Source organism: Micropterus salmoides, unplaced genomic scaffold (genome assembly GCF_014851395.1).
Source record: "Micropterus salmoides isolate LMB-PRFRI ecotype aquatic unplaced genomic scaffold, ASM1485139v1 Ms_hic_scaffold_7, whole genome shotgun sequence".
NCBI lineage: Eukaryota > Metazoa > Chordata > Actinopteri > Centrarchiformes > Centrarchidae > Micropterus > Micropterus salmoides.
This window is the reverse complement of record NW_024044459.1, coordinates 21,074,041-21,091,529: the sequence shown is the minus strand read 5'-3', so window position 1 is coordinate 21,091,529 and position 17,489 is coordinate 21,074,041. Positions and strand designations below refer to the sequence as shown.

Below are 17,489 nucleotides of genomic sequence, written 5' to 3'. Positions count from 1 at the left end.
TGTCCATTGTATGACGGACACGATGATTGGCTGGTGAAGTACAGCCGTCCAATCACAAAACAGTTTATTGCCCCCCTCCCCCCCACGAACACTTACATAAACAACCCCGTGAGAGGGCAGACAGCTAACAAGGGAGACACAATACTCCCCATAACCTTCGGGGTTATCCCGTAAAGATGAGCAGGATTACCGGCGTTTTACGGCGTACGTTTGGAATAGTCCGCGACCACGTCGGGACAGATCATTTGGGGAATAAATATTACTTTATCCCAGAACAGAAGACATGGACAGGTAAGTTTAGCCGCGTTGAGCCAGTCGTGAATTCGTTTATGATCTTGATCCACGCATACAAATGAAGAAAGCTTTTTAAATCTTGATGTTCCAGCCAGCGTTATGTATTTTGAATTGTGCATGTAACGTTACCAACGCTCTTCCCTCCTTCCTAAAATGTGTTGCTGCTGATATGATTTTAGTATTTTTTTAAAACTCGCCACTAGATGGAGCAACCGCCTCAATAAAAACTTTATCTTTTTTATTGTATTTAATAAGATTTATTGGTATATATTTAATGCAGCTTACTGCAGTAAACATTTGACTGATTTTGGGGGACAAAATCACGTGGCATAATGATGGCAGCGCCACTGTCACTGGCCTTCAAAGAGGAAAGAGCCCTCCACTGGTGCAAACCAAATGATTACTTGTCTGTGATGAGGATTTAGAAGGAGGTCATATATCCCTACTGAGACATGGCAGTGGTACAGTATGTAATGCTCAAGCCAAGCAGTAGAACTGTGTCATCAGGCCAATCCATGGTGGGATGCCATTGCTGTCCTTCCTTCACACCATCTCTGACTGTTAGAAGGCCAAGGACGTGCTCATTGGCCTTGGACACTCAATGCCGGGGCTTGCTGTGAGTCCTTCTCCAGTTGTCCTGTCTTTCTCACTGAGTGTCCTAAAGAAGTGTGTCTAGGACAGGAAGATGGGGAGGTGTCAGCCATTATGATGACTAATGTCAATAAACGGAAAGGAGGTTTGGTGGTGCCCTTGGCACAGCTGCTTTTCTTAATTTGAGAAACACAACATGCTTTCTGTGAGGTGTTTACAAGAAGGACATGGTGACATGACTGACTGTCACTTTTATCAGATGACAAAACACAAACAAAAACACATTGTGGAAATTTCCAGCAATTATGTGTCATACCCACACCTGCACATTAACTCATTTTTGGGGAAACGCAGTGATGCACAAAGTTTGCGTAAGTCCTGTCTATCCTAGTTTAATTCATTAACAGAATCCAGACTAGAAATCCCAATTCCCCCTCCCTTTTCCTCCTTAAATCATCCTCATCAGCAGGGGTCCTACCCAGACTATAGGCCACAGGTCAGGGGTCACACTTCAAAGAGCACAACCTTTGCCTGCTCCAGACATGATACTGCTGGTTAACCAGCCACTCACTTTTGGTTCATTAGTAACAAAAGGTTATGTCTCATGATATTTGCCAAAATGATAATGCCTGAGCAGAGTTCACTCCCTTTCCAGATACTGTGTTTGCATGATTGTGAAACTGCACTACACAGCAGTAATCTGGGAAAAATTGTATCCCGCCCACACATGCTTGTGTTTGTCTCCCTCTCTTGGTGTCACATCATACAGCTTAGAAAAAGCCTTTCTTTGACGGGCATAGGCCGAGTAGATATCATACACTGCATACATTCAGTGGTACTTTTCTTTGAGGGCAAAACCAGGCTGTTTTATTTTTTTGTTTTGCTGGAGAGGGAATGACCTCTGGCAGTTTGCAAGCCTGATTTCTTTCTGACTGAACTTGACTTTGTGCTTCACCTTTTCTCAGCAGTTTGCAAGGGAAACTTGCGCCCACCTCGTATTTATAATTCATTACAAGGCTGCTCCTCCACCCCTGGCTGTCAGACTATTCAAATGAGACATCACAGAAGGCCATTTTCTTGCACGCTACAGGCTACCGGATTCACTGTCCAATCGCAATGACTGACACCGTGGAGAGGCTAGTTGGCCTGTAGAAAAACTGGTTCTGAACAAATAACTTCATAGAGGCAAGACATGCATATACACAGACTTAAACATACATTCATTATAAACAAATACAAATATATGGCGCACACGTTTCCCTTTTTTTATTTGCCACTCACCCTGTCCAGCCTTGCGGAAATAAAGCAGATGCATTATTCAGTCCATATGTCTTGCTAAAGCGAGCTCTTTTTGATCTTAAACTGATAGGCCGAGCGTGGGCTCAGGGCCTTAAGGCATGGACCGCAGGGCTTTCCACTGCAGCACATGAGTAGTGGTTGAAGTAGGTGAAGACTCTCTCTCCTCTTCCTCTCTCGCTCTCTTTCTCTTTCGCAACTCTACCCTTTTCTTGTATTCATTTGTCCATCCCTAGTGTTCAGTCAATCCCTCTCTACCTTTATCCATGCTTTGCTGCTCCCATTTTCTACCTCTCTCAATCTGTTAACTTTAGAAAACTGGGGCGTAAGCAATTCCGTGTGTGGTGGGCTATGTATGAGGACGGTAATGGCTGCTGAGACAGAACAATAAAAGAAAAAAACTCCTCGTTTTATGTGAATCTGTCCTATCTGATCTCAACAACTGCCCAGATTTCTCCTTAGGTTGACCTCTTTATATGCCTCCAACCCTTCGTTCCCTTGCCCCGCCCCTCCGTTGCTGCCTCTTGTTTTCCTCCTTTGAAACCAGTCCAGTGAAGATTTCAATTCGCAACATTAGAGTAGTTCAGCAGTGTGGAGGGCTAGACCCAGCAGAGAGCTCTCTATCCCCCCTGTCCTCAGATGCTGCTGCACATCAAAATGAAAAGGCCTGATTGTGAAGTACACGCCTAGAGAGAGAAAGTCTGTCTCTGTCTTTAGAAAGAATCCAGCTAAAGAGGCCTACTGTGTGCTGCTGCCCCCATAGAGAGAACTATGCTATAGGCTGTGGAGCCCCAGTGATTGTTGTCTATGGCAGGGCTACAAGAGAAAGCCAATGGCAATGTGGCCATTGGTCTTTAGAAGGTCTTTGCCTTGGTGTTAGCTCCACAGAGCTGAATAGAGAATCTATATTCTTCTTTCTTTCTGTATGAGTTTGTCCCCCAGGCCCAGCTCGGCCTCAAACTGCATGGGGCAACGTGTCATGCTGCCCAGATGAAAGCAAAGCATTCTGTGGATGGGCTCATTCGTCTTCACCAGTGGGCCTGCAGCTTTGACGCCTGCCTTCCCTCCCTTTATTTAGGAAGAGAGGTGCGCTGACATTATCGGCCGCTGCAGGCACATTTGAAAATAATTGCCTGTATGATTGCTATTTTTCTTACCTCTTTGAGGAGGTGTAGCCTTTGTCTTGGAATCAATGGCTGTTCAATACTGGACAGGGGAAAGGCAGTTTCCTTTCATGTCTCAGTGAAAAGGATGTATTTTTAGCGCTATTCATTTTAGCAGTGTGTGCCATGCAGTTTTAATCTATTGGTCCTCTCCACTGTGTGGAGAATGGAAGGGACTCGGAGGTTCTTCAGAGGTGCACCACGCTGTTGCAGAGAAAAGATGCATTGACTTGTCGTCCTATCACTATCCCTCTCTCTTTGTCTATTATTTATTTGATTCCCCAGCTCTGTTCTATGAAGTGAAAAACTGAAAAGGCCTCAGTTCTGCTATTTCAGGATGGGTGACTCTGGGGACTGAGAGAGGAGGTGCGTGCGTGTGTTGTTTTTGTACTAGTGTGTGCATCTGTGATTGTGTATATGTGTTTGTGTGGCATTGCAACTACACACTGTGTGTGTGTGCATGCATGCATTTGTATCTGCTTTGTATTTCGAAAAAAAAATGTCTGCGTTTGTGTGTTTTCTCTCCACTTCATGCCCAAACACACTTAACACAACAACAGATGGCTGTGTGTCATCAGAGCGTTGATTCAAGCCGCATATTTCCATGGAAAGAGTCACAGCGGAGAGAGACGAGGGTCCAAATGGCTGTTTATTCTGCCACAAGTCATCCCCAGGGTGTGATGAAGGAAGGTCTATCCTACAGTAGGACAGCGAGTCAGTGTTTACCATGGAACGCCTATGTCCAGAGTGGCAACAGTAAATCATGTTAATTGATCAGCAGCTTTCCAATGCAAGGGTTTAAGTGAAGGTTGTTTAGTCATTACAGGGAAACCAAGTGGGTTTAGCTCATCTTTCTGTATACTGATTGCCAAGTCTGTATTTGTATGTGGGGGAACATCATGGAGTGGCATAACAACTTCATTAAAAATGCATTTGAAAAGATAGATGCTGAAAATGGGAAACGGGCACATTTGTTTCTTATGACAGAACATTACAAACGGGCCTAGCTCCAATACGAGTAGTTTAAGCATTTTGCAGGTCTGTTAAACACTGCTTATCTACAGCTGCATCTGTATGCATTTCAGACTCTACCTGTTTCACAACCTATATGAATGTGTTTGTTCCTACCTTCTGCAAACGCATTCGCTGTTTGGTAAGCAATCATAAAGGGTTGAGGATTCATCGAACAGAAAGACGGTAACAAATTAATCAAATACATATTGGCCTGGATGGGATTCACTTTCCAATGCATTTGTGTCTCTCTCTGGTCAGATGGCCAGCGGGGTGATTTGACACCTTGGGGCTCCTTGTCTGTCAGAAAGTCAGCCAGAAAGACTGACAACTCCTGAAGCCCACCGCTGCTTATTCAATTCAGAATATTATAATAAAGCAGACAGGCAGAGAGAAATAAGGCTTGGAGTAAGGGAGCTGAGATAAGGCCGAGGGAGACTCACAGAGGGTGGGGAGAAAAAAAGGTGGGGTATAGAAAGTGAGTGACAAAGAACAAGGGGGATGCTGACATATGGGGTGAAATTATAGAGTGGGGGGAAGAATGGAGAGAATGAAAGTGAAAGGAGGGTTTCTGACAGAAAGAGGGTGAAATGAGTGGGTGGAACAGGCAGACAGATAGAGGGGGAGAGAGAGAAGGTGGAGGTAGGTTAATGGAGAGAGAGAGAGTGGGGGGGCTGAAGGTGCAATGGAAGGAAAAGGAAGGGGGTTGGATGAGAGTGATGGAGGTGAATGGAAAAGGGGTGGACAGCTTGGTGTATGGACATCACAAGCATGGGCCTCAGAGGAGCGTGGAGGAAGCGGTGGAGGGGGGTGCTCACTGCTCCACAGCCTGACAAAGGACGCTGACTTTCTGGCTCGCCACGGTCCTTTTCTATACCCCATCGGGCAGGGAAGAGACTTCAAGAGGATGGGTGGTCTTAAGTGGAAGGGGCTAAAGGATCCCTTCCACCCTCGAGTACGCCTGCATTTAGTAAGTAACACACAGGGGAAATCATAGAATTCTTTTCAGCATGATATTACTTTTTATATGAATTATTCTCCTCTCTTCTGCCGTGAGTCACTCAAGCCTCAGCGGGATCGACAGCGGCAGGGACAAACCGAATGAGGGCTGAATAAAAAAACCCAGCAGCAGCACCCTACTTTATGCGTAAGCTCCTCCTCTCACCAGAACTAATGCAACAAAAAAAACAAAAAAACAGCTGGCCTTTTCCCTCTAAACCTCATCCCGCGTCACCAGGCTCGAGGCTAATGGGTAACCATGGTTACAGGCCTCACACATCCCATCCATTTTTCTTTCAATGGAAAGAGATTGGAGAGAGAGAGAGAGGAAGAGGGTGTCAGGGTACCTGGTTGCCCTTGTATCGCTGATGCTTATCAGATCACTCCGTCTTCATAAAGCTGTCCGTTACCATTCATGTACTGGTCCCCAGTCCCTCTACAGAACACAGCTCAGCAGGAGACGAATAAGCTAGGCTCAATCCAGGCCTGATGGGGCTCACTGCTTCAGGACGGCTTTTTGTTCCACCACAGTGTCAGGCTTAAAAGTCGCTGCTTTACCTCGCACAACCATGAAGACTGAAACAGCTGCTCTTTTCCTCTGTCTATTGTGAGGGAGAGCTGGAGTTGATGGATGCTCTGCTGTTGCAAGCGGTGCAGTCTGTTCAGAGACAAGTGAACATGGTGTTTCTCAGGACAGACATCGCTGTTGGTGACGAGGACATTGTCAACACATTGGTCCAGTGGGAGACAGATGCAGAGATGCATTCTGTGCCGTCATGTCTGTGTATTTTAGGGTTCTCCGTACCTGGGTGTTGCCAATCGAAGTGTGTTCCCCTGACATCTGCATCTGTAATCAAAGAAGGAGTGCACACCGCGAGAGAGACAGCCCAAGACACCCTGAATGACATAGTGGAGGTGAAAAACCTCAGGTCGCCCCCAGCAGTACTCACCTGGGAGCTGATGTGTGAAGTTGCGCGCGCGTGTGTGTGTGTGTGTGTGTGTGTGTGTGTGTGTGTGTGTGTGTGTGTGTTGAGGCAGGTGATGGAGTTTAGCGGGGTGTGTTCAGGGTTCAAAGAGCAGCCCTCAGAGCGCATCACGTCTTATTGTAATGAACGGGAAGGATAGGCGTTCCTGCCATTGGATTGGCTGCTGATCCGGCTACCACGGCAACCCCCTTACCCATCCTGCCTCCCTGCCTCCCTGCCCCCCCTCCCCCCCCAAGTTTCACAGCTAGGCTCACAGATGAGTTGTGCTCAGACAGGTGAGATGGCTCATGAATATTTATGCACTGGGATTTTCATTCCTCCTGCCGCTGGCCCCTCCCCCTCTCAGACGCAGTGCTGAGTTTGTCCTTCACGGTAAGAGGCAGCGTCCTCGCTCCTGTCCCTCAGGTTAATCTGCCTGCTCTCTAGCGCGCGTGTGTGTGTGTGTGTGTGTGTGTGTGTGTGGTAAGTAGATTTCCCCTAGTGAGTGATGAGAAGGCAGACCTGTCACAAGGCGGCCCGCTGAGAGCTCCTAACACCTTTCATATCTCTCTCCATACACTGTAAGAAGCTAACAATAAGACCATATAATTCACTTAGTCGGCCATTAGAAGAATTAAGTAGTGACTGTGCTGATAATCAACTGAATTATGTTTTTCAAGTGAAATCCAAAACATTAAATCTTAATGTGAAGATTTCAAGCGACATTAATCAAGCTGACATGACTTTAGTTGAGTTTTAAGGCATCGCATTGTACTCCGGTATGGTATCTGGATTTCAGAGACTAAATGGCTAACCTGATAATTTGAAAAATAATATAAAAATGGAATAATAAAGTTTTTTTTCCTCTTCATGCTAGTTTTGTGTTTGCATTCTGTTTTGTTTTGGGATTTGAACAGCTGTAACACTGATTAGATTGTTGCTTTTCCCCATTGTTTCTCCGTCATTGCAAAACAAAAACTTACTTTTGGGGTTTTTCTGACTGTTGGTCAGACAGAGTAAGGAATATTAGATTAAATTGTTAATTAAGAAAATAATGCTTTGAAATCAGGTAGGTTGTTTGATTTGAACAACTGCAAGGTTGTTGCTGTTGCTAAGTTTGCACATTTGTTTTTTTCATTCTTACATCAGCTCCTGTGAGGTAATTAGATTTTTATTTTTTTTAGAGAAGTGGTGTGTTTCTTTTGAACTTTTGTAGTAGATGGTATACATCCTTGGCCCGTGTGTTGTTGTTTTTTTTTTTTTTTTCTGCAGTTGTCCCAGATCAGAGATTACCAAGAGAGCGAGATTCACCCCAATCAGACTGGCAAGCCTCCTTACAATGTGTATGTGGTGGGAGGATCAGCCGTGTTTCATAAATATATGTACATACTGTATTTGTTATTCAAATCCTAGGATAAAAGCCATGGTGGAAAGGGTTTAGTCATGCTGCAAAAGCAACAAGACAAGAGGAGAGCCATGTTGGAGTGTGACAGAGAGTAGAGCGGGAGATGCGACCTAGTGAAGAGAGCGAGACAGAGAAAAAGTGGGTGCCTCACTTTATGCTTATTAGTTAGGCATTAGTTGTAGCTAAGCACATTGCTTGTGGGGACTGTACCCTTTCAGTCCGCTGCCACCCACACCCAATGCAAATATGGATACGAACTGTTATAATTAGCATACCTGTTAAATGTATTTGTTAGTGTTGCCTGGATAACAGTCTTTTGCTGGCAGTTGTTTATGTTCTGCTAATGTGATGGGGTTTCTAGGAAACCGTTTCTTAGAAGACATTTGAAGGCATACACATACACAAATCTGAATATCATAGATTATGTTTTACGCATTGCTGGGCCATCTTTGGAGATGTGGAGAGAGAATGCAGTGTTTTTGTCAAACCTGGATATCACAAAACCAAAGCTGCAGAGCTGGAGCCTGTGAGGCCCTATAGTGACAATCTAGTGGGAACCAAAGCAGAACCAAAGCAATCCTAGCCTAATTAGCTGACCTGATTACTATATAGGCTGGATAAAGTATGGAAAGGAATCATCCTCATAAGGCATAATGATTTTTTCTCCAATAGAAAGAGTGGAATAAAACCGAACACATCAAATTTTATTACGTAAATGCGCTTAGCTACTTGTGAGTGCCGTCATTCATCCATCCCTGTGCCATAGCTATCTGTTATGGCTGTGGTAAACATTAAGGCCATCAGTCTGCAGTGTGCATGGAGGTGGTTGCCTCCATTTGTCCATGCCCAGTCAGCTGCGGAGAAACGGTGATGGAATCCTGACAGATTGTCTGTGTTTTGGAGCGTGTTGTTTTCCTTGCCCATCCATTTCTCTCCTCCTAGCCATGTTTGCCATGCATCATTCTCTCTCTCCCCCCCCCCCCCCCCTCCTTCCTTGCCTCATCATTTCTCAGAGGGATGGGAGCGATGGATGGACACCCGGCTACCTGCGAGGAGAAACTATGGAAACACAGCGCTTGTTATTAGTGAACACTGTATGGAGCTTTGTAGCACCACACAAAGATGCAACACAACTGGCTCTTTTTAATTCCCTCGCCGTCTCTTATTCTGTCTCTATTTCTCTCGACCCCCCCCCCCCTTACCACCCACCCTACCTCCGTCTCCATGTCATTGTGTGCCAGCCAAACTTGTCTAATCAGCAGATTCGACCAAAATAATTGGCGGTGGCCTTGCTGCTAGCGAGCGTCGTGCTGTATACAGATAGGGAAAGGAGCACTTAATATTCCGCGCAGCTCGTGCCTCTCCTGTTCTCTGTGATATCTGACCTCTTTTGTCTCCTGCTCGGCTTGATGTTGATTTTGGAGGGCATTGTTAGCCAGAGCGCTGTGATTGGAAGAGGTTGTCAGTGAGGGGGGCTGTGGTTGGTTGGGTTAAAGGGACGTTGATTTGCATAAAGGCTTAGCCCAGATTTGGAGCCACTCAGCGAGATCTGAGGAGAAGGGCCCGAGGGCCACGAGGTAATCATCCATGGCCTGTCACAGTGCTGTCATCCCTCTGTGTATTTGTGTGTCTGTCTGTATCTGTGCGTCTGTTGCGAGCAGGAGACGGGGAGCATTGTGTCTGCGTCTCTTTGTGTTTTGTTTGTATTCCTTTGCGTTTTGTATGCATCATTTTTAAGCATCTCCATCTCATTCTTGCTTTTTTTTTTTTTGGGTTTCCCAGGAAGGCCCGTCCGTGCCAAGCGTATGGTAGTGGCAGCCAATCCTACAGAATATGAATACATAGAAGGCAGCATTCCCATGGAGTGGGACGGTAAGTCTGGACTGCAGCGTCACAGTTACATACTTTAACTATCACTATCATTAATAAATGACAATGTTAACAAAAGAGTACACAAAGTGCTGCACAAATAAAATGGAATAACAAATTCAGGGCTGCATCTATTGGGGACTAGACTAATCCATTGATTTTCTTTCTTCTTTTTTTTTTTTACTGCGAGATGGGGGCTGGGAAAAGCATATTCATGAGTTTATCAAAGACGCCTTCTGCTGGTGTTATACAACCGTACCATAAAATAGTGTTTCAAATTTCTTACAACTGGATACAAACTGTTCCCTCTGTCTCAGACTGGCTTTATCCACCTTAAACCCCTCATCCTGCTTCGCCCCATCCCTCATGCATTTTCATCAGGATGCAAATAAGAAAGGGATAAAAGAGGCCCAGAATCCCTGCGCTAGCTGGAGGAAGAGTTAGAAAATCTCTCTCTCTCTCTCCCTCTTTCTGGCTCCCTTTAACCTGTTCTGCTGTACAGGCAGCTCAGCCAAAATAGAGGTCCTTAAAAAGAAATGAAAAGAGATGACAGACAGACACAGTTCTGCTCAGGAGGAGAAAGAAGGACAGAGGCGCTGATGGATAATGGCAGAGTGTGTACTTTCAAATTCAAAGATCAGAGCAGATCCACGCTTTCTCTTCTGAGACACAACACTCAGTGGCCCTTCTCAGCCTAGACTAAAGTGGTATCAGTGTTTTGAGTTGATCGTGGATGTTTTACCATTCCGCATTTTCCCCTGTAGCTTGATTTAGTGAAATGAAACAAAACAAACTGAAAACCCTGGATACCATTTCCCGACTAGCTTGGTTACTCAGTACTTGCGCTGAGCTACTGTAGTGCCCTAAACCTGATGCTATAGCCGCAGCCTTTAAATATGACTGCAGGTTTTGTTGTTGTGCAGTGTATGTTTGTGTGGGTGTTCTCACTCTTCTTTTTTCCTCCTCTCCTCCTCCTCCCTCCTCCTCCAGCTTGGATCCGAGGCAGACGGAAGGAGCCCCCCTCCATCGAGGTACGCCCCCCCCAAAGCCTCCCCGCTGTGCTGATGGTTGGACTCTGGGGGACTGGTTACAAGGGAGGGAAAGAAGCAAAGACGGGGAGGAAAGGCTTTTATTTGTTTTATCTTACAGTTTCGAACTGAATGCTGGAACTTTGGGGGACAGGTGTTAAAATAAACAGCAGCTGAAGTGCATTGATGGCGAGACGGAGAGCAAAGACAGCCTATGAACAAGGGGCTCACTGACACCATGTCCTAGTTTACTTTCTTTTTTTTTCCCAGCAAAAGCCTGCATCTCGGCTTTTTGTGTTTTATTTCTGGCAGTCTCCAAGATGGGAATGGTGAAGGAGTGCAGTTTTTCCCCTCGTGTACCTCTCACTGGGTTTATTGCTCTTTAAATGTGAGAATGCTGGAAATTATTTGGCCGCTGAAATGTGGGTCTATAGGAAATCCCTTGGAAGGCCAGTACTCAGGCACTCTTTCTATCTCTCTGTCCTCTCTCCCTGCCAGTGGCCAGTGCCATCCCCTGCCTCTGTTGCCAGAACATTCTCTTCCAATTTTCTGCCTTGCGTCTGCCCAATAGCTGCCATCGACAGCTGGACAGTGTTGATGTGGCCAAGGCTTCACTCCCAGCACATTACCCTACCCCTTGTCACGCTCCCTCTCTTCCCGGTCCAAGCCGACATAAATTGATTGGATTAAATCCTGTCATTAACAGGCTGGAAAAGCAGCTCAGTATGTTTGTCTCCCTCCCCAAAGCGGGGCTTTTTGGCCAGGGCTCTCCTCTCTCTTTTCCAGTCCTTCAGTTCTGCCAACACACAACAGCACTATGCCCGGTCCTCCCTTCCTTTCTGGTTTCCCATGCTAGGAGAGGCTAACATTACTGGACACACTAGCTGTGGCTCAAGTGGTTAAGTATTCCACCGGTGGATTGTATTCAGGTTATAATAGTGTCCATGAGCTGGAATGGGTGTTTATATTGCAAATGCCTCCTGTCATGTTAGTTTACCAATCCGTTCCAAGCACTACATTTTTAACCAGGGTTTATTGGACCAGTATAGGTTAACTGAACCTGCTTGTTCTTTTTCTATTAAATGCCCTACTTCATGCTCGATAGATCCACACATTTGTTCCGGGAAGGTGCCCACTGCAACTTCATGTCTCTCCTACTTTTGAGTAGTGAGCAGTTGCCTTTCTGCGCCTTGCTCTAAGACAAAACAGAGGCAGTTGATTAAGGAAGGGTTTTGCAGGACAGTTTGAAGGTTCCCGATAAATTTGTCAAGCATCAGAGATTTTGCCATACTCTTTGTCCAGTCTGTCCCGCTATCCCTTTTAATATATCTGGGTAGCCATAGTGGGCAATGTTGTAAATTAATGAGCCGGGTTGGCTCAGTATTATGGGGGTGGTGATGGAACAGTGGATAAGACGCATGCCTTTGGTGTGAGAGACACAGGTTCAGCTCCCCACTATGACATGTCCACCAACGTGTCCCAGAGCAACATACTTAACCCTTAGTTGCTCCAGAGGTGTGCAACCTCTGACATAAATAGCAATTGTAAGTCGCTTTTGGATAAAAGTGTCAGCAAAATGAATAAATGTAATGATAAAGAATTTGATTGATTTACTGTACTTTAACCAAAAATAGACCCGGCCCCCTCCAAGGCTCATTATTTATATACAGTCTACATGTAATATTAGGATATCTGCTGGAATTCGGTTCCCTCAACAACAAAAAAGGCCTCAGAAGGTATTAAAAAGTCTTGAATTTCATTCACAAAAGTATTTTTTCATGCCTGCCACTGACAGTCACATTAGTTATAACTTTTCCGTGTGTTGTTGCAGGCTGTCAGGACACCTTGTACATCTATAAACTATAAGTAGGATTGTTTTGACGGAGGATTGCATGCGCAGGTGGCCGTTTGTGGAGTGTCAGTCAGTGCCATCAAACTTGTAGCAAAAACATAAATGTTTTTATTTTTAGTGGGTTAATTCATCCAATCTTCTGCCTTTATCTGGGTCCAGGTCATGTTAACCTATTAATGATATGAATAGGAAATATTGATTAAATAGCATTCTATGTGGTATCAAAAAGGTCTTAAAAACTCTTAATTTGGTAAATACTGCAGTAACCTTGAATATACATGTATGTCCACCTGTGTATTTTATAGGAGCTGCTGAAGAATGAGTCTTACAGGGAGCAGATCAAATTGAAGGCCAAGGACGTGGAGGAGAAAGATCTGGCTCTACAGGCCAAGGAGTATGAGGAAGGTCTGGTGGCGACACCTGCAAAGACTTTGGCCAAGGGCCATGCAGCCACCACCAGCTTTGGCAAGCAGGAGATCAGCGAAGACCCCACCAGCACTGCAAACACATTCCAGCCTGGCTCCTGGATGCCCAAGAAATAGACAGACATCCACATACAGACTGAGACTGCAGTACAGTATAGTACAATCCAATAGAAAAGCACCTGCAATAAATACTACTTATGTGAAACTTTTTCACTTTAAGTTGAGAATTTAATGTTAGAAGCACCTTTCAGTTTAAGGCAATCCAAGTCAACATCACAAGCTATGATCTCAGAAATTAACTGAGTTTAGTCATCTCATCTCTGACTCAGTCTCAAATAATTCAGCATTATACGTTTCAGAGGAAGTATTTATTTCAAGGCTGTTTTATTGGACTTTATTTATTGGGTTTCTATTTTTCCAGTCCCTCAGTGTATATTGAATATACACAGGACAAATAACCTTCCCTCATCTCGAAGCTGAACTAAAAGTGACCGCAATGATTTGATGTAGCTGGAAGGTCTATTAATAAAGCAAAGAAAAACTGAAATGGTTGTAGTGCAGCAACTATAAATACACTGTATCATGTATAAGGTATATTGTAAGAAATAAGTTGCAATAAATTGTGACTGCTTTAATTACATCGATGTTGACTCTATCAGTAAAAAGATAAATAGTATGGTTTTAGTTCATGCTAATCAGAAGAACAGATCTCAAGTATTTAGCTATGGGCCAAAGAAGGTGTGCAGTACTTTTCAATATCCCTCAGAGAAAATGTTTTGACATTGTAGAGATGAAAAGTATTGTTTGTTGAGGGGGAACATAGAAAACCATGTTTAATCCTGTGGTAATATGTAGATAAGATCATTGTTAAATCAAGACTGTTCCTCTTTATTATGGAGGCGGTCCTGTGACAGTCAAAAGAATGAATAATGTTGCATTATATTGATCCGCAGCAAGTAGTCCTTCAGGTCAGAGTGCATGTTGGCCACAGAGTTCAGCAGGGTTACAGATTCTTGGTAAAAGAGCAGCATGAACTAAGATCCTGCAGTTGAAAACATGGTCTTCCTACTTAGTCAAATTTTTTTTAAATGCTCGCAAGAGATGACAGTACACTGATCCCAAGGATGAATACAATTTCAAGAGAAAGAAAATGGAAAAGGATTATGCAGAAATGTGCATCATTTCAATCTGTCTGTTAGAATCAACTACTTTTAACTGCTTATATAAATTTCAGGTACTTAGAATCACTGTTACCTATAAAAATATCTGCCCAACTGGACTTTGAATGTTTCATTTCACACAAATCACAGTGAATGTAATTAGTTTTTAATACTAATTTAAAAAATGGAATTAAATCTTCAAATATATCTCAATTAAGAACATGCAGTATATAAAACTCAAAAATTTTCTGCAGAACATAAAACCTGCCAATTTCCAGTTCGCTCCCTTCAAGCCAGTGTTTAATAAAAGGCACTACTGGCAGCAAGCTGGTCTTTTACAGCAATTATATATTTTTTCTTTTTATGTTTGATCTACCTGTACTGCGAGGAATTTTCAGTGCCTTGGAAATGTTATTCTTCTAACTTGTTTGGATGTTCCTTTGTCTTCTGTTTTTTTACAAACTGGCACCCTTATTGTACATAGGTATGTTCATGCATCTTCTAAAGACAGCTGCCTACTCTAGTTTTGTGCTTAGTTTTGTTGATTTTGACAACGGCTTTTCTGTCATTCAGTTCATAAAAGCCTTATTACATGCACTCTGGTTCAGTGTTTTAATACAATTAAACATAAAGGGATGAATACTTTTTATGTGCCCTGAATTAAAAACACTGGTGATACTTTTTCCAGTCCAATATCAGATCCACAAAGAGGAAATACGATTTTCTTATCAACCATGAAAACTTTATTGATTAGAAAGTAGTATTTTGGATATTTTGCAAGTGACTTGGAAAAAGTTCCAGATTGCTCGTTACATCGTCAATTCAGCAGAACATGGACGCTAACAATGGAATGCAAGGTGTTGCAACAGCTGCACAATATTATCAGCGGACCTCTCTTAAAAAAAAAAAAAAAAAAAAAAAAAAACTAAAGAAAAAAATCATACAGATGACCACTGTGCTCTTGCTGACCGAAGTCCCACTGGGACGAGCCTTCTCCGGGCAGTACTGTCCATCTCAGCACTGTGGAGCCAGTGTCCCTCCTCCTACCCCGGACATGAGGCGTAGTGGCCCTGTGCTGACAGTAGGGCTGGGACAAGGAAGGGCACTGTGTCATTATTTGGAGTAAGGAGGGCTGTGAGCATGGTGGTTGCTCCTCCTTTCTTATGCCCTCATTGTACCCTCACAGGCTCAGTCTTTCTTGGTCCTCTTGGCCTTGGCTATGTTTTCCTGACGCTTCTGCTTTTTCTTCTGTTCCCGGTCACGTGCCTCGATCATCTTGGCCAGTTTCCAGGACAGCAGTGCGCTGGCAATGAAGAGAGGTGTGAGAGCCAGTATGACAGTGGTGAGGAAACCATAGGGGTCTTTGGCAGCCCACTCCACCACATACTCTGCCCATTCCCGAACGTCAATCATTCTGGTCAGCAACGATGAGGCTTAATCAAACCTGAGAGTGAAGGGAGGGAAAGCAGTGAATAGCCAGAGCAAAGTCCTTCTGTTTATGTACAAGTGTTTTTCACAGTTGCTTTGGGAATGTCAACTAGTGTATGTATATATATATATATATATATATATCTCAATGGATTAGGCTATAGATTTCCAAATGTGACTTGTGTTTAAGGGAGAGTAGGGTACAGTTTGTCAGAAGTGACATAATTCAACTGCATTATTCTCTACAGTACAAAAATATATCGGCCTCATGAGTGCAGGTATCGGCAGATGCTGATTATCTCAAAATGTCGGATATCAATACCAGTTTGCAATGCCAATAAAAAAATTGAATATTATTATATATTTTTTATCTAGATATCACAAAGGACCTTCTACCAATGATTATAAGTAGGCAAGTTGGTGTTATGGATACAATATACTTTCACAGTGTATGCAAATTCATAACCATACATTAGGTAATAGAGCGTTTTCTGGAAAACCAATTAATCAACAGAAAATGTACTGTCACCAGCACACCAGGAAAAATACCAAATATTTGCTGGCTCATGCTTCTCAAATGTGAGGCATGACTGCTATTCTCTCTTTCATATAATTATACATTAAATAAATGTGTGTTTTGGACAATTGGTGGCACACAAAAAAAGCAAGGTGACAAAGGCTCTCCAAAACTGTCTTTAAAAACCAGATACATACACAAGATTTCTTGTTAATCGGCTTATTAAAGACCTGACAAGTCTATGAACTATCTGTTGTTAAGAAAAAAACAACATAAAAATGCAGTATTGCGTAACTTCCTGGTGGTCGTGGTTGTGCTGCCTTTCATACCCCTCTCTCACTTCCCTTGTTTCCCGTCTATCTCTTTTCTGCCCTTCCTGTGTTGCCATAAATGCTGCTGCGAATCAGTGAGATCCTGCTCACTGATTCGCAGCAGTACCACAATAACTTAATACACACAGAGATACTTCTGGAATATTAGGAATAACATTACTGTATTAACAGTGAGCCAAAATCTCTGAGGGTTAACCATTTGATCCCAGTGCATTTCGTCATATCCAATCCAAACTGATATTCATCACATTCACTTCCTGTTCTCAGCAAAACTAAAGAAAAGTGTCTCAGCTGATGCTTATCACATTGGGCTGCACGGCTGCAAGTGGTGAAATAGCAGTCTTAGTACATGGTAGTAACGTTAGTAATACATCCATAGCTCCGACTCATAACATAGCTAATGACCACCCGACTACTAACATCAACCAGAGTCGCAGTTAGCATACTTAGCTTAACAGTCAGAGACAAAACCGTTACAAACTATTTATGTTTTACAATCTCACACAAACAAGTTCACAAAACAAATTCACCGTATCTGCGGCTACGCTTAAGCTAACGTTAGATACGAATCTCTGAGATGTAGATGACGAAATTTTCATCTCTACTAGCCTTAGCAACACTAACGTTAGCTAACCCGCCCATCTATAACGGCCTAACGTTAACTTTTAAGGAGCAAGAGCAGTGACTCTCGGCTAAGCAGCGCAACAACGAATATATTAACAAATTAATTAAGTGGCGTTAAAAACTAACACAAAATAAACTCACCAAAATGCAGAGATTGTGTTTATACCCACGGCAATACGTACCAGCCCCTCCCTGTTCCGGGAAGTGTAACTGGTGAGGTTCTGCTCGCTCGTGATTGGATATGACGTTTACCTTTAAACATGGGAAATGTAGTCCTGCAGCCTTTGAATCTAGATTTCTAAACCATCAAAATACATGAAGTGCTGCTGCTGCACTGAAACGCATATAAACCTCTCTTCTTTAGTGACTCTGGAATGACTATAGCCTTTGTATTAATCACAGCTGCATCATGCATTACTTTGTGTTAAAGTCACCATAGACAATGTGCTTTAGTTGTGATGCTCACACAATCTTTGGAACTTTTGCAGTTTGCCATGTGTCCTGTAAATAGGGAAATAGTTGGCATATTT

The 17,489-nt window shown here is 43.5% G+C and overlaps 2 protein-coding genes across 3 annotated transcripts; one reads left to right on the top strand and one right to left on the bottom strand.

Moving 5' to 3' along the window:
- Positions 1–88: 88 nt before the first annotated feature.
- ndufaf2 (NADH:ubiquinone oxidoreductase complex assembly factor 2) lies at positions 89–13,539 on the top strand. The gene is made up of 4 exons (XM_038704489.1): positions 89–291; positions 9,507–9,596; positions 10,584–10,624; positions 12,779–13,539. The coding sequence occupies exons 1-4, from the start codon at positions 177–179 to the stop codon at positions 13,013–13,015; spliced, it is 483 nt and encodes a 160-aa protein (XP_038560417.1). The 5' UTR covers positions 89–176; the 3' UTR covers positions 13,016–13,539.
- Positions 13,540–14,776: 1,237 nt separating this feature from the next.
- On the bottom strand, positions 14,777–17,206 carry smim15 (small integral membrane protein 15). 2 transcript variants are annotated; one of them, XM_038704490.1, is made up of 2 exons: positions 17,101–17,206; positions 14,777–15,502 (listed from the first exon to the last, which is right to left on the bottom strand). In XM_038704490.1, exon 2 carries the CDS (start codon positions 15,469–15,471, stop codon positions 15,247–15,249), a length of 225 nt encoding a protein of 74 aa, XP_038560418.1. In that variant the 5' UTR covers positions 15,472–15,502; positions 17,101–17,206; the 3' UTR covers positions 14,777–15,246. The 2 variants fall into 2 exon arrangements, with proteins under 2 accessions (XP_038560418.1, XP_038560419.1); XM_038704491.1 differs by having other exon boundaries at positions 17,142–17,162.
- Between the last annotated feature and the right edge of the window lie 283 nt (positions 17,207–17,489).

Excerpts from the sequence above, each read along its gene's own strand:
- ndufaf2 (XM_038704489.1), top strand. The coding sequence starts at position 177 with ATGAGCAGGATTACCGGCGTTTTACGGCGTACGTTTGGAATAGTCCGC. Across the intron at positions 292-9,506 it reads AGAACAGAAGACATGGACAG|GAAGGCCCGTCCGTGCCAAG; the intron begins GTAAGTTTAGCC and ends TGGGTTTCCCAG. Across the intron at positions 9,597-10,583 it reads CATTCCCATGGAGTGGGACG|CTTGGATCCGAGGCAGACGG; the intron begins GTAAGTCTGGAC and ends CTCCTCCTCCAG.
- smim15 (XM_038704490.1), bottom strand. The coding sequence starts at position 15,471 with ATGATTGACGTTCGGGAATGGGCAGAGTATGTGGTGGAGTGGGCTGCC.